The 15,214-nt window shown below is 45.7% G+C and overlaps 1 protein-coding gene across 6 annotated transcripts in view; it reads right to left on the bottom strand.

The window, feature by feature from the left end:
* Positions 1-15,214, bottom strand: part of MAPK10 (mitogen-activated protein kinase 10) — a 438,981-nt gene that overhangs the window by 131,474 nt on the left and 292,293 nt on the right. For all 6 annotated transcript variants that reach the window (XM_075351827.1, XM_075351845.1, XM_075351823.1 and 3 more), the window contains 2 exons: positions 9,601-9,659; positions 8,807-8,945 (listed from right to left, as the gene is read on the bottom strand). In XM_075351827.1, coding sequence (XP_075207942.1) covers positions 8,807-8,945; positions 9,601-9,659 — 198 coding nt within the window. The remainder of the gene's footprint in view (positions 1-8,806; positions 8,946-9,600; positions 9,660-15,214) is intronic.

Here is a 15,214-nt window from a genome sequence, read left to right as displayed (position 1 = left end):
AATTGCTGTTACCAGCACCAGATACGGTGCTACTGGGACGGGTAGACTGTTGAAGATGGCGAGACCGTCCCATGTTTGTCAAGTTACAAATGGGAGATTCACTCTCTGCACCTGCACGGTTGTTTGGTGGAAAAGCCGAGCTAAGATCGAGTAACAGCTTCTGCTGATACTCCTGCATACGTGCATCCCTTTCTATGGCTGGAATTATGTCACAAAATTTGGACTTGCACCGGGGATCTAATAGTGTGGCAAGCCAGTAGTCATCATCACTTCTAATTTTGACAATACGAGGGTCATGTTGGAGGTAGTGCAGCAAGAAGGCGCTCATGTGTCTTGCGCAGCCATGCGGACCAAGTCCACGCTGTGTTTGTGGCATAAAAGGTGCTAACCGTTCTTTCTTCCTCTGACATCTCCCCACAACCTCTTTCAACTGAAATTTGACCAAGGTCTCCCTCATCCGCTGAGTCTTCCATGTCCATGGACAGTTCGTCCTCCATTTCTTCATGTTCTCCTGCACCTTCCTCAACATTTCGCCTGCTACCATGCGCCCTTGTTGATCCCTGTCCACCATGGTCCCATGCCTGCCGCGTTGGTGATGATGAACGTCTGGACCTTGGTGATGTTGTTGTGTCTTGCGCATATGAATCCTCCTGTAGTTCCTCCCCTTCCTGTTGTCCCACCCCCTGACTCCGAATAGTGTTTAGCGTGTGCTCCAGCATGTAAATGACTGGAATTGTCATGCTGATAATGGCATTGTCAGCGCTAAACATATTCGTCGCCATGTCGAAACTGTGCAGAAGGGTGCATAGGTCCTTGATCTGAGACCACTCCATCAGGGTGATCTGCCCCACCTCTGCATCTTGTTGGCCCAGGCTATACGTCATGACAAATTGCACCAGGGCTCGGCGGTGCTGCCACAGTCGCTGTAACATGTGGAGAGTTGAATTCCAGCGTGTCACCACATCGCATTTCAGGCGATGAACCGGCAGGCCGAAAGACTTCTGGAGTGATGCAAGTCGATCAGCTGCGGCGGTTGAACGGCGGAAGTGAGCAGACAGTTTTCGTGCCCTGGTCAGAAGGCCATCTAGGCCGGGATAGTGTGTTAAAAATTGCTGGACAACAAGGTTCAACACGTGAGCCATACAAGGCACGTGTGTCACCTTGCCCAGGCGAAGGGCCGCACCCAGGTTTGCAGCATTGTCGCACACGGCCTTACCAGGCTGCAGGTTGAGTGGAGACAACCATTTATTAAACTCAGTCTCCAGAGCTGCCCACAACTCAGCCGCTGTGTGACTCCTATTTCCAAGACATGTCAAGCTAAAGACCGCCTGATGCCGTTGCGCTCTACTGCCAGCATAGTAATGAGGGGTGCGTGATTCCTTCTGCGCAGTGAGAACGCTGGTGGCCTGACCAGGCAGGCTTGGGGCGGAGGTGGAGGACCCAGATGAGGTGGAGGAGGCAGAAGCAGTGGCGGAACTTGGACAGACAGAGGATTGACACACAAGTCGTGGGGATGGCAAGACTTGTGCAGCAGACCCTTCACCATCTATCACCATAGTTACCCAGTGCACAGTCAGCGACATGTAACGTCCCTGTCCACGCTTACTGGTCCAAGTATCGGTGGTGAAATGCACCCGTTGACACACAGAGTTTCTCAAGGAAGCGGTGATGTTGTGTGCGACATGCTGGTGTAGCGCGGGCACACCTTTCTTAGAGAAGTAGTGGCGACTGGGCATCTGGTACTGGGGCACAGCGACAGACATAAGGTATCTAAAATCCTGTGTGTCCACCAGGCGGAAAGGCAGCATTTCGGTAGCCAAGAGCTTACAGAGGGATAAAGTCAACCTCTTAGCTTTGTCATGGGTCGCAGGAAATGGCCTTTTATTTGTCCACATCTGAGGGACAGAGATCTGGCTGCTGTGTGTAGACGGTGTTGAGTAGGGTGTCCCTGGAAAAATGCAGGTTTGTGAGGAAAGTGGAGGCGTAGACATGATGTTGCCTTCATCCAACGTTGGTGCTATCGATGTCTGAGAGAGCTGAACACACGCACTTGTTTCCCCTTCCAAACCAACTGACGACCTACCAAGCAAACTGCCTGTTGCGGTTACAGTGATGGAAGTTGTGCGTGGAAAACCAGGTGTGACAGCTGTCCCCACAGTCCTACAAGATGAAGAGCGCGCAGATGCACTGGAAGGGGCAGGCGGTGGATGGTTCGCTCCGCTAGGCTGCATTGCAGCACGGTGAGCTTCCCACTGGGACATATGATATTTATTCATGTGACGATTCATGGAAGAAGTTGTCAAACTGCTGAGGTTTTGCCCTCTACTAACAGAATCACGACAAATTTTACAGATCACATAATTTGGCCGATCTTTTGCTATGTCAAAAAAGGACCAGGCTAGGCAAGGCTTAGAGGGCATGCGACCTGCTGAGCCCCCCCGACTAGTGCTCAGAGGCAGAGTGGTGGCTGAGGATGCAGTTGTAGACGTGCTACCAGTGCTCCGACTCTGTCCAGGAAGGCGCAAGGTAACTTCGTCATCGGTTGCATCCTCCTCCACCGCCTCTGTTGACCTCCTCGAGTGCCTGACTGTGGGTTGACAGTAGGTGGGATCTAGAACTTCCTCATCAATTGTTGTGTTTGCACTCCCCTCACCCTCAGACCAAGCCTCTTCTTGCCCTGACCGAATATTTAAGTTGTCATCCCAATCTGGTATCTGCGTCTCATCGTCATCAGTATGTTCCTCATTGTCTATAACAACAGGTGTTACAGTTTGTGAAAAAGGGTCAACATTATGCTCAGAAACTTGGTCCTCACGGCCTGAATCAGAGTCACAAAGGTTCTGGGCATCACTGCAGACCATTTCCTGGTCTGTACTCACTGTAGCTTGGGAGCAGACTTCTGATTCCCAGGCTATAGTGTGACTGAACAGCTCTGCAGACTCAGCCATCTCAGTTCCACCATACTGTGCAGGGCGGATGGAGACTTCAGAGCTGGGAGAATGCAAGTGTGATTGGGCTAACAACTCAGAGGACTGGTGTTTTTTGGATGCGGTAGTTGAGGTGGCGGAGAGGGCACTTGTTGGACCACTTGAGATCCATTCAAACATTTTCCTTTTTTGGCCATCATCTACCTTTGTTCCAGTTGTTCGTGTCCGTAAAAAAGGGAGCACATCGGATTGTCCACGGTAAGTAGTAGACATCTTACTTTTGCTGGAAGATGGTCTATCTTCAGCAGATGTTAATGGAGCTTTGCCACCTTCCCCACGGACAAACCCTTTTTTTCCTTTTCCAACATGCCTCTTCCCCTTTGCACCAGCATCTGTCATTTTGCCACTCATTTTGATTGCGACAAGATTGTGCACTTAAAATGTGGTAGTAAAAATTGAGAGGTGGTGTAGATTTCAGCGGTGGTCTAGCTTTATTAACAGCAGAATAAACAACAATAATTATCCCTGACAATGCAACTACGGCCCTTAAACTGGCAGCATAGTTTGCTAGTATAATGGCTTAGTAACAATGAGTTTGAGTGTGCAATGCAGGCAGATGTGCTGCAAATATCTTTGCACTAGTGGGACAATACAGAAGTCCAACAGCCACGTTTAGGATGCCACTAAGTTTCCTCAGTGTTTGCTAGTATAATGGCTTAGTAACAATGAGTTTGAGTGTGCAATGCAGGCAGACGTGCTGCAAATATCTTTGCACTAGTGGGACAATACAGAAGTCCAACAGCCACTTTTAGGATGCCACTAAGTTTCCTCAGTGTTTGCTAGTATAATGGCTTAGTAACAATGAGTTTGAGTGTGCAATGCAGGCAGACGTGCTGCAAATATCTTTACACTAGTGGGACAATACAGAAGTCCAACAGCCACTTTTAGGATGCCACTAAGTTTCCTCAGTGTTTGCTAGTATAATGGCTTAGTAACAATGAGTTTGAGTGTGCAATGCAGGCAGACGTGCTGCAAATATCTTTGCACTAGTGGGACAATACAGAAGTCCAACAGCCACTTTTAGGATGCCACTAAGTTTCCTCAGTGTTTGCTAGTATAATGGCTTAGTAACAATGAGTTTGAGTGTGCAATGCAGGCAGACGTGCTGCAAATATCTTTGCACTAGCGTTTAGGATGCCACTAAGTTTCCTCAGTGTTTGCTAGTATAATTACTTAGTAACAATGAGTTTGAGTGTGCAATGCAGGCAGACGTGCTGCAAATATCTTTGCACTAGTGGGACAATACAGAAGTCCAACAGCCACGTTTAGGATGCCACTAAGTTTCCTCAGTGTTTGCTAGTATAATGGCTTAGTAACAATGTGTTTGAGTGTGCAAAAGGCAGGAGGGTACAGTGGCAGGGTTGTGGGTCTGGGTAGAGGAAAGGAAGCCTTCCTTTCTATCCCTCCTCATGGGGAAATGCAGCGAGGAAATCCCTGACCTTAGCTACACAGACGCTGTCATCTTGTGTAGCTGTTAAAATCTGTTTTCACGGCCCTGACTGTCACCTATGGCTCTGACCCTGCCGGTATTAGCCCTTACAAGGGCTGAAAGAAACTTCTATCCGTATTCTGTATAGCGCTGTGTATAGAGCGTATACAGCAGTATCGGAGACAGGAGCTACGCCAGAGGTGACTGACACCCAGACGCAGAAGAGATAATGGCGTCCAGACGGGCAGATGCCCGTATTTATAATGCAGGGACATGTGACATGGACATCCTATCACACATGCCGTTGCTTCTCTGGCTAAAAGTCCACTTAGCTGTGTGTGTGTCTGAGATTGGCTGACATGCTGGCCCGCCCCACTACACGCGCGCGCTTAGGGAAGGAAGACAAGGAAAAAAAAAATGGCGATCGCCATTATCCAAACAGCAGTGATCTGAATGCGCTGTTCCCGCACACTATACACTGAAATTTCATAATAGTGTGAGTCACGGAGTGACTTACACTATTACAGCGGAAAGCCACCTAGTAATTAGCTTGTCTTTTTGCTGCTAGAACCGTTCTCGAACGTATCTAGAACTATCGAGCTTTAGCAAAAAGCTCAAGTTCTAGTTCGATCTAGAACAGCCCCCAAAATCACTCGAGCCGCGAACTGGAGAACCTCGAACCGCGAACCGTGCTCAACTCTAATTGGGACATCCATTTATTCACATATAACTTCTGTTTTTTTTCACAGATAAAACATGTACCTATTATAGTTTAAGATGCTGTTCTTGTCTGTTTTTTTACAAGCATTATGTTATCAAAATAAATAATAGAAACAAAGTCATAAATCAAAAAATGAATAAATCAAAATCATCCATAGAAGTCTATGGTTTAACGAAAACCACAGACAACACATGGAAGCCGTCAGTGTGCTGTCAGTTTTTTTTTATTGTAATGGGTCATAGAAGATTTGCAATTTTCTTTTCATACAATAAAACCACTGATAAAATAATTATTCTAAGAACGACCCATACAGTAAAAACAATGTGATTCAAACCTGATGAAAATTGGTCCTTTTTTGAGAAAGTGGTTGCGTAAGAGAAACTCAATGATGTCAGAATGAGGCCTTACACAGTGCTTGCTTGGAAGGTTTTACAGGGTGTGAGGTAGTGACTAGCTATAGTGTAAATGGCCGCTCTGTATTGCAGAGGCAGAGGTCCTCTGCGAAGTAAACCTAGAATGTTTACTATGGGACTTGTAGTTCCACAAGTCTTGTTAATATAGTAAGGGTCAAGCTTATGAATAGTCAGAATGCTGGTCAGGTCTGGCTATTCCCATACCTCCACCCATGGGTGTGTCTGGTGTGTTATATGAGGCTGTTTGTTTGGTTACATGATGTTCCTGTGCTTAGAAGCACAGTTTAGCACTTTAGCACATTAGTTCCTGGAGGCACCCAGCAAGGAGATCGTGTTATCAGAGCCAGATGCAGACTTCCTAGAGACTCACTGGTAAGAAGGCCAGGTGTGTGTGCAGCCTGAAGTGGCTCTTTGTTTAGAAAGCGGCAGACCTCCTGAGGGTTTGGACTGACAGGAGTCAGTATGTGGAGCAAGTCAGACTTTGTATGGTGAACCCAGTGAGGCAATCTTCCTAAGCGCTTGTTGGAGCCTGGTTCAAGCTCCAGAAAATGTAACCTCACAAGAGGGGGGTTGAATACTGACCGAGGTCAGTGAGTAGACAGTGCGATACTTCCACTGGGATACTACTACGGTGATGTACCCAGTGCCGTGCGGGTGTACCAGCGAATGAAACAGGCTGTATGTCATAAATGTTTCTGTATAGCCAAAGGAAGGCTTAAGTTTGATGCATGGAAAGCAGCTTATGTGGTGTGTTAATAAACCAGCTGGACTATTTAAATAGAAAAACGACTAGCAGCCAAACAAGTATCTCTCATTACATTCAGTGAGCGCAGTAGTATATTTTATTTTAGGGTTTTTTTCCCAACAAACTTGAAATTTCATTATTTCAAAAAGACGTGCCAATCTCGCCATTATTAATGAAAAAATTATGAGTCAACCCTAAAATTAAATTAAATTTATATATATATATATATATATATATATATATATATAAATTTCTTTTATCACATATTCAATTTTTCCTTCCTCCTTTGTTCACCATATAAACTTACCATTTTATTTATGTTTGTATAGTTCTACCGTCAACCCTTCCCATACTAGGCAAGATTTTGGACCAAAGTACCTTCCTATAATCTATACTAACCACTTCATAACCACAGGTATTTATAACTATAATACAATTGTCCTTTTACTACTATTCATAGTTCTATAGTACTCTATCCCTTTACTACTCCTATACAATTACTTTTAGCGCAGCAGGTGCTACTAATACTTTTTTCATCTTTTTTGGCAGGGTACACGGACCCTGCCAATTGCTTGCAGCTTTACCCCTTTGAGACTTAATACCGTCTTAATAAACACACTCTGTTTTGAAGCTATTAGTGTCTCCTCCTGTTTCTTGAGCGCCAGTGTTTTTCTATTAACCCTCCGTCACATACAATAGGCCTGACAGGCACATCTCTTTTACTTTCATTTCTCCTTCCTCACCAGATTGTGAGGAAATCCCCTCCCTCCAGGTAATCTCCTGTCTCTAGCAGCTCTGTGAAACCTCATACCACAGTTGGATTGCAGAGCTTCAGGAGGACAGATATAACTGTGCTAATCTCTCAGGCTCATTGTATGTAAACACGTCACACTCAGTAAGGTTGGTATTTTATGTTTTTATTCATCACATGCTCTGCAAGTGTAATTTTTCTCGGGAAACTTCAGGATCTAATTCTGATTGAATATGTGTTTAATAGTACTTAAGGTACCTTAAAATTAAGTTTGTTTCCATAAATTTTCTTTGTAGAGTTTTTTGACAGAGTCGAATTGAGGACTATTTAGCGGGAGTTTTGAAATGTTTGTATTTTAGAGTTATTAGTTTTATGTTAAGTAAATGGGTTTTTTTCCCCTGATTATGTGTAGTCTCTTTTATTGCATCCCTATGAAGGTCACTGATCACTTTTAGAGCACTGAAATTGCAAACATTAGATATTATAGGTATTTTTCTAGCCTGCGCCTGACAGTCACATTGTATGTGAGCTCGTTAAAACCGATATTGTATGTGACGGAGGGTTAAAACGTTTTTACATGTAATATACGTTAAAGAAAATATCAGCTTTTCTGACGAGTCTCTTTCAGTAAATATTTGTAATCTTAATGAAATATCAATACTGGCGCATCATTTGTGTTGTTCCTCTTTTATTCCTCCTTAAAAAAATCATGAATAAAACACCAATTTGGCGGCATTATTCATGGGATGTTTTAGGACACACTCTGATACTGTGCTGTCAGTGGTGATGTACACATAATTTGTTGGGGCACACTTTTTGACAGGAGAAATTGTAACACATACCGTATTATTCAGATTATAAGACACACTTTTCCTCCCATAAATTTGGGAGGAAAAGGAGGGGTGCGTCTTATTATACGAATGTAGCTTACCGGGCGAGGTGGAGAGGGGTCACAAGAGATGTAGTGGGCCGTGGGCACTGTGCTGCGGACTGTGAGGCACGGGCCGCCATTCTGAAAATGCTGGTGGTGTGGGTTTCAAATAATGGTGCCTGGAGTCGGCGCGTGCGCAGATGGAGCTCTTGGCTCAATGACAAGCTGAGATCTCATCTGCGCACACTCCACCTCTGGGGCTATTTTCCTTAAGTCCACTGCAGAAAGATCAATGGGCACTGGGCTTAAGATCTTATCTGCGCTTGCGCCGCCTCTGGCCCATTGATCTCTCTGCAGCGGACTTAAGGGAAATGGCGCGCGGAGGTGGAGCGTGCGCAGGTGAGATCTTGTCTTGTCATGGAGCCGATGCTCCATCTGCACGTGTGCCGACTCAGGGTGCCATTTATTTGAAGCCTGCACCACTGACAGTTTCTGGATGCTACTCCCCCTCACAGTGCCCACATCAAGCATCTGGGACACCCATTGGACTGCCCACAGCATCGTCCTTCTCCACCACCACCCCTGCCTCCTGTGACCCCAGTCCACCACCGCTGCCGCCCCCCCCTCCGGTAAGACACCACCGGATTATAAGATGGATCTCAGTTTTTTCCCCTTTTTCTTTCTCTACTTTTTTGATTCATCTTATAATCTTATAATACAAAAAGTAGAGTATTTGTCAATTTATTTTCATATACTCAAGCGAAACGGTACAATCCCTGAATTCTGAAAAAAGAACTGTCATAACATGGGTAATACAAGAATTTACTCAAACAAGTCCTTATGACACAAAAAAAGCAGTTAGGAGCTTTCATAAAATAAGATTACTAACCCTGTGTATGATTCCAGCCGAGTGAAGATGTTTAATGCCACATAGCATTTGGTACAGGAGGTAAGACATTCGCTCATGATCTAGTTCCATTTGAATCACTTGGCATAAGTTGGCATCCATTAACTCCATTACTAGGTAACTAGAAAATAGGAATATGACAACTGTAGGAAAAGACATGGACCGCTCATTCAAAGTCATCAGTTGATCTAGTGCCACTAGCTAAAATTTATAAAACAGAATGGTCTAATCAGACTGTATGAAGCCCATTGGCACGTCACGGCGCACCTCTCAGTGCATCCCTAACTCAATAGCCTTAAAGGTGCTCGTAGAAAATAGGAATAGTAATTTGAATCAGGCAGACCCCTAATTGCAATGTTATCCAATATTCCTAAAATTCTATTATACAACTGTGAAGGGGGAGATGTCAGTTTTGGTCTTTTTTTTTTACATATTTTATACTTTTTTTTAAGTGTATTATTTTGATGTCTGAATTTTTATAATCCTAGATGTTTAAACTTATTTTACATATTCAGTATGAATATAATAATCCATGTAAATAAATAAATCTATTCAGTAATAATGCATAAAACATAATTGCGCCTCTAGCAGCAACAGCTTTCCAGCTTTAGTTAGAGAAATTTTCATTATTACAATTACGGCCCCCTCCCTACTGTTCTTAAACTTCCTACAAGTATCCAGCATCCTACAATCAATACCGTTATGATTTTATCTAACAAATGAAAGTACTTTCTCCGCCTCTGAAGATTACGGTAATTTAACCAGGCATTACTTACACATCTTGGAACTCCTCGAGAGATTTCTGTGGCGTAAAGACATTTAATAAACTGATAATCTAAAAGAGAAGGGGAAACAAAGACAGGCATATGATAAGAAGTAAGATGCAATTATATTTTAATTTACAAAATCATTATCCAAATGAAAGTTTGATAACAACCTGCTGTAGTCCTACTAAAAAAAAAGGCACCAGAGACTTTGCATAACTTAAACTCTGACTCCTTCCATCTTTTTGCAGAGAACAAAAATAATGCAGACGTTGTAAGATTTTAACTACTTATTAGATTTGTTCCTCTTTCAACCTAAACGCACATCCATTACTTCGTAGAACAATCTAGCGGTGTCGCTAGGAAGCGTCATTCCCCCTCAGCTCCTGTTGGCTCTGTTTTTCCAGCGGTTGCATGAATGGTCATGACTATAATGGGCTGGTCAGATAAGTCCAGCGAAAAAACAATGCAGAAATAACAAGAGCCATCGTGACACGATATTTCCGGATCAAACAGCTCAGACCCCATAGATCAGACATTGAACCATTTCCGCTACACACCATCCCTCTTTTTTTTATTCTTGTTTATTACCAGGTGGTCCCCTAAATGCCTAAAATGCCTAAAATCCTAAAAAGGCAATCCATACCTAAGCTCAAAGCTGTGTCAGGTAAGGCTCCCTGCCCAACCACAGACAAAAATAGGTGCTCAATCACTGTAAAAGACAGTTTGCAATGGGTTACTTCCACTGCAGCAGCATGGCAGGTAAACTTGACAAATTGTCATTGACACCCTAGTAGAGATGAGTGAACCTGATGTTTGGTGTTCGTGGCGAACAACGACTTTGCACATAAAACAAAGCTCAGATTCGGAGTTCAGGTGCTTTACGTATGCAAACCAATCGTGCAAGCATCCCTGTGCTCAGGTACACTTGTTACTCAGCCCAGTGCAAGTCGCTTGAAGTATTTGATTGTCTTGCACCCCCCCAAAAAATGTAAAAACCCCACCCACCTTTCCCCTTAAGTGTCCTGCTTATGGCTGGATATAGGTGAGTGAAGGCCCGAACTGCCAATCAGTGACTTCCATTGAGGTCTGGGTCAAGTCCGAAGCCGCGGAGGTCTGGTTTGGCTGTACTTGCCGAACTGAACTTCCACAGGTTCGCTCATCTCTACTCTATAATCCCTAGTCGCAGACAACACCTTTAGGCCTCTGCCACACTCACGTGAATTTCACGCACGTGCCGAGAGACACGTATTTTCCCTGCGTGTTGCGTGCAGGTAAGTACGTGACTCTGGTACGTGCGTGACACGTGTGTTCTACGTGTGCTATCCGCGATAGCACACGTAGAATCAGTAATTATTATACTCACCTGGTCCTTCCTGATGTCCGCGCTGCTGTCCGTGGTGCTGATCCTCGGTCTCCAGCCCTCCCGTCTCCCCGCTGCTGCTGCTGCTGCCAGGCAGTGAAGTGAATATTCTATGAGAATAATGAGCGGCGGTCGGCAGCAAGAGGCAGCAGCGGCAGAGACAGGAGGGCTGGAGAAGGTGAGTTAATGTTTTGTTTTTTTTTCAATGACATGTGTGTTTTCTCCGGCGCGTGTCACACGGGACCGCATCCACACTACACCCGTGTGGTGCGGGTGCGGGCCGTGTGACACCCGTGCTGCCGGTGAAAAAACGGACATGTCAGCGCTTTCAAAAACGCACACACGTACAAACGCACACGGACACACGTTCCGTGTGGTTTTACGTGTGTGTGCCTGCTACAATAGGGTAGCATTGGTTAAAGTGTCTCCGTGCCGCCGGTACGTGTAAAAAATGACAAACACGTGCCGGAGGCACGGATGTGTGGCGCAGGCCTTAAACTGTGTTCTACATTCTGGTGAACAACAACAGATGAAGATCATGAATCAATTACTTGAAAAATTCTGTTCCCGGAAGGGCATCTTTCCAAAGTGTGTCAACATAAGGCTAGGTTCACATGACAGTATATAAAATTGTCATCTAGAAAATTGGGCCTAGTTTATTCTCAGTTCTCATCCGTATATAATCTGTTTTTTTTTTTCTTTTTTTTTAGTGAACAGCTATTAATCATTTACAGGAACATTTCTAGTTTCCATTGCTACAGTATAGTAATATTTTGGAAAAATCAGAAGTCATACTGTTGCATCCAATTTTTTTATCGCACCCATAAACTTGCATGAGTGAGTTTCATTTGGTTTCAGAGTCAAATTGCAGCATGTTGTGATTTTTTCCACAGATAGGTTATGTCAGTGAAAAAAATGGGTAATGAGCACTGCCCCAATGAATAATAACTTGGGTAAGTGTGCTATCGGATAGCACTTGTCCGATTTATGAGGCCTTCTGAACGAGCCCTAAATGGAATACACAGTAAGTGATATAGTCGGGGCTTGCTCCATTTTAATGCTAATATATGTCTCCAGTTAGATAGCTGTCTGTATTTCAGCTCCCTGTATTAAGGCGACCTTATACTTGCTCAGTAAATCCTTTTATTTACTGTACATCACTAAGAGCTTCGAGTACTTGCTTCTCTCTATAATTTTCCTAGCAGTGATGTCTGGCTATGCTTTTAGTGTTCAGCTGATCAATCGTTTCTTGGCAGGGGTCTTTACAGCCTTCATTACCTTTACAATTATATAGATCCTTATCAACAGGACACTAGCACAACTTGTGCCCTAAAGTTCCATGCTCAAGTCTAGTGCGAACATCATTAAAAGACGTAATGGATGTTACCAATGGCGCAAATTCAAGCATGTGGGCCCCAATGCAAAATCTCCAAAAGGGCCTCCAAAAATCACAGGTCATAAGGTCACGTGCACACGTTCAATATTTGGAGACTTTTTTACCTCATTATTTGTAAGCCAAAACCAGAAGTGGAACAATCAGAAAAAAAATATAATAGAAACACGGGCACTACTTCTGTATTTATTACCCACTCCTGGTTTTGGCTTACAAATACTGAGGTAAAAAACTCACCAAATACTCAATGTGTTCATATGGTCTAACAATATGGGTCAGCATTTTTTTAACCTCTGTGTTGTGCGGTTCCTCTACTGTTCCTTCTACAAATTTGTGAATAAACTGACAACTAAAGCCTGCTTGACACGTTGCAATTTCGCATACAATTTCGTATGCGATTTGCAACGCCCCCATCGTATGTGTGACACATTTAATTTGTTGAACGTGCCGCACATATGAGTAACCCCCGTGACACATACTTACCCATCCATACGACCTCGCTGTGGGTGGCGAACGTCCACTTCCTGGAGTGGGAGGGATGTTCGGCGTCACAGCGACGTCACACGGCACCCGGCCAATAGAAGCGGAGGGGCGGAGCTACGCGGGACGTAAACATCCCACCCACCTCCTTCCTTCCGCATTGTGGGCCGGGAGCCGCAGGACGCTGGTAAGATCTGTTCATCGTTCCCGGGGAATGTGTGCTACCCCGGGTACGATGAACAATCTGACGTGCAATTCTAGAGACAGGTACGATGTGTATGCGATGAACGTTTTACCGTTCAATCGCAATCGCACATACCTGTCACACACTGCAATGTACTTACAATGCCGGATGTGCGTCACTTACGACGTGACCCCGCCGATACATTGTAAGATACATTGCAGCGTGTAAAGCGGACTTTAGTGTTACCAACTTAGGAGCGTATTCCTACATAATCAGACACCGTTCAGTCAGTGCTGGTAATGTCAGACTATGTACTGTTTGTTGATATTTGTAGTACACTCCTTTCTGACTGAACACGCCTCCCATCAACCTACGGTGTTTTTAATTAGCACTGAATCCTGCTGCCCTTAAAATTGTAGGCTTAAAGGGGTGGTTCACCCATTTTTTTTATTTTCTATATGAGTGTAACTTACCATTTTAGGTGTTTTCTTCATTGGCCTCTATTTGCAGTTCTGGCACTGAGCGGCGCTATCCTGCATGCTCAGTGCCGGTCACATGACCCCCCTGGTGCTGTGGCCGCTAGTATCCTCTTTTGTCCCGTCAAGTTCCGTGCTCTCAAACTGTACGGGTATGTCAGAGGATGCTGGCGCCACTCACAGTGGTTGTCAGGGCTGTGGGCGGTGACTACCGCCCGCCACAGCCCAGCATCGAGGGGAGGATCCGGAGGGCGCCAGTGTGGAGCGGTAAAGAGGGATGAGTGTCCGGCAGATTGGTGAGGCACGGGGTGCCAGTGTTGAGTACAGGGGGGGGGTTCATCAGCTGAAACCCCCCCCTGTCACGTAAGTATCTGATCTCACTCTCCACCCGCCCTCTCTGCTCCGATGTCAGGAGAGCGGGCGGTGTGATCATTTACACCAACCAGCACTACAGGGCGCAGCAAGACACTGACAAGCTGGCGACATGCAGCACCGCATGTGTTAGAGCAGAGCATGTCACCGCTCTACTCTGTCACCTGTCCTGCTGCATGGTACCAACTGTCTCCACTCTGTCACCTGCACCACAAGTCACAGAGTGGAGCAAATTGGTGACAGAGCACCTCTCCCTCCCCTCTTCTCTCCCCCCTCTCTTCCCCCCCACCCTCTCCTCTCCCCTTCCCCCCCCTCTTTTCCCTCTCTCTCTTTTCCCTCTCTCTCTCTTTTCTCTCTCTCTCTTTTCCCTCTCTCTCTCTTTTCCCTCTCTCTCTTCCCTCTCTCTCTCTCTTTTCCCTCTCTCTGTCTCTCTTTTCACTCTCTCTGTCTTTCTTTTCCCTCTCTCTCCCCCCTCTCTCTTTTCCCTCTCTCTCTTTTCCCTCTCTCTCTTTTCCCGGGTATGTCAGAGGATGCTGGCGCCACTCACAGTGGTTGTCAGGGCTGTGGGCGGTGACTACCGCCCGCCACAGCCCAGCATCGAGGGGAGGATCCGGAGGGCGCCAGTGTGGAGCGGTAAAGAGGGCTGAGTGTCCGGCAGATTGGTGAGGCACGGGGTGCCAGTGTTGAGTACAGGGGGGGGGTTCATCAGCTGAAACCCCCCCTGTCACGTAAGTATCTGATCTCACTCTCCACCCGCCCTCTCTGCTCCGATGTCAGGAGAGCGGGCGGTGTGATCATTTACACCAACCAGCACTACAGGGCGCAGCAAGACACTGACAAGCTGGCGACATGCAGCACCGCATGTGTTAGAGCAGAGCATGTCACCGCTCTACTCTGTCACCTGTCCTGCTGCATGGTACCAACTGTCTCCACTCTGTCACCTGCACCACAAGTCACAGAGTGGAGCAAGTTGGTGACAGAGCACCTCTCCCTCCCCTCTTCTCTCCCCCCCTCTCTTCCCCCCCACCCTCTCCTCTCCCCTTCCCCCCCCCTCTTTTCCCTCTCTCTCTTTTCCCTCTCTCTCTCTTTTCTCTCTCTCTCTTTTCCCTCTCTCTCTCTTTTCCCTCTCTCTCTTCCCTCTCTCTCTCTCTTTTCCCTCTCTCTGTCTCTCTTTTCACTCTCTCTGTCTTTCTTTTCCCTCTCTCTCCCCCCTCTCTCTTTTCCCTCTCTCTCTTTTCCCTCTCTCTCTTTTCCCTCTCTCTCTTTTCCCTCTCTCTCTCTTTTCCCTCTCTCTCTCTTTTCCCTCTCTCTCTCTTTTCCCTCTCTCTCTCTCTTCCCTTGCTCTCTCTCTTTTCCCT

The sequence above is a fragment of the Anomaloglossus baeobatrachus genome, chromosome 1, assembly GCF_048569485.1.
Source record: "Anomaloglossus baeobatrachus isolate aAnoBae1 chromosome 1, aAnoBae1.hap1, whole genome shotgun sequence".
Classification (NCBI taxonomy): Eukaryota; Metazoa; Chordata; class Amphibia; order Anura; family Aromobatidae; genus Anomaloglossus; species Anomaloglossus baeobatrachus.
Note: the sequence above shows the minus strand (reverse complement) of the source record. Positions and strands in the feature narration are given on the sequence as shown.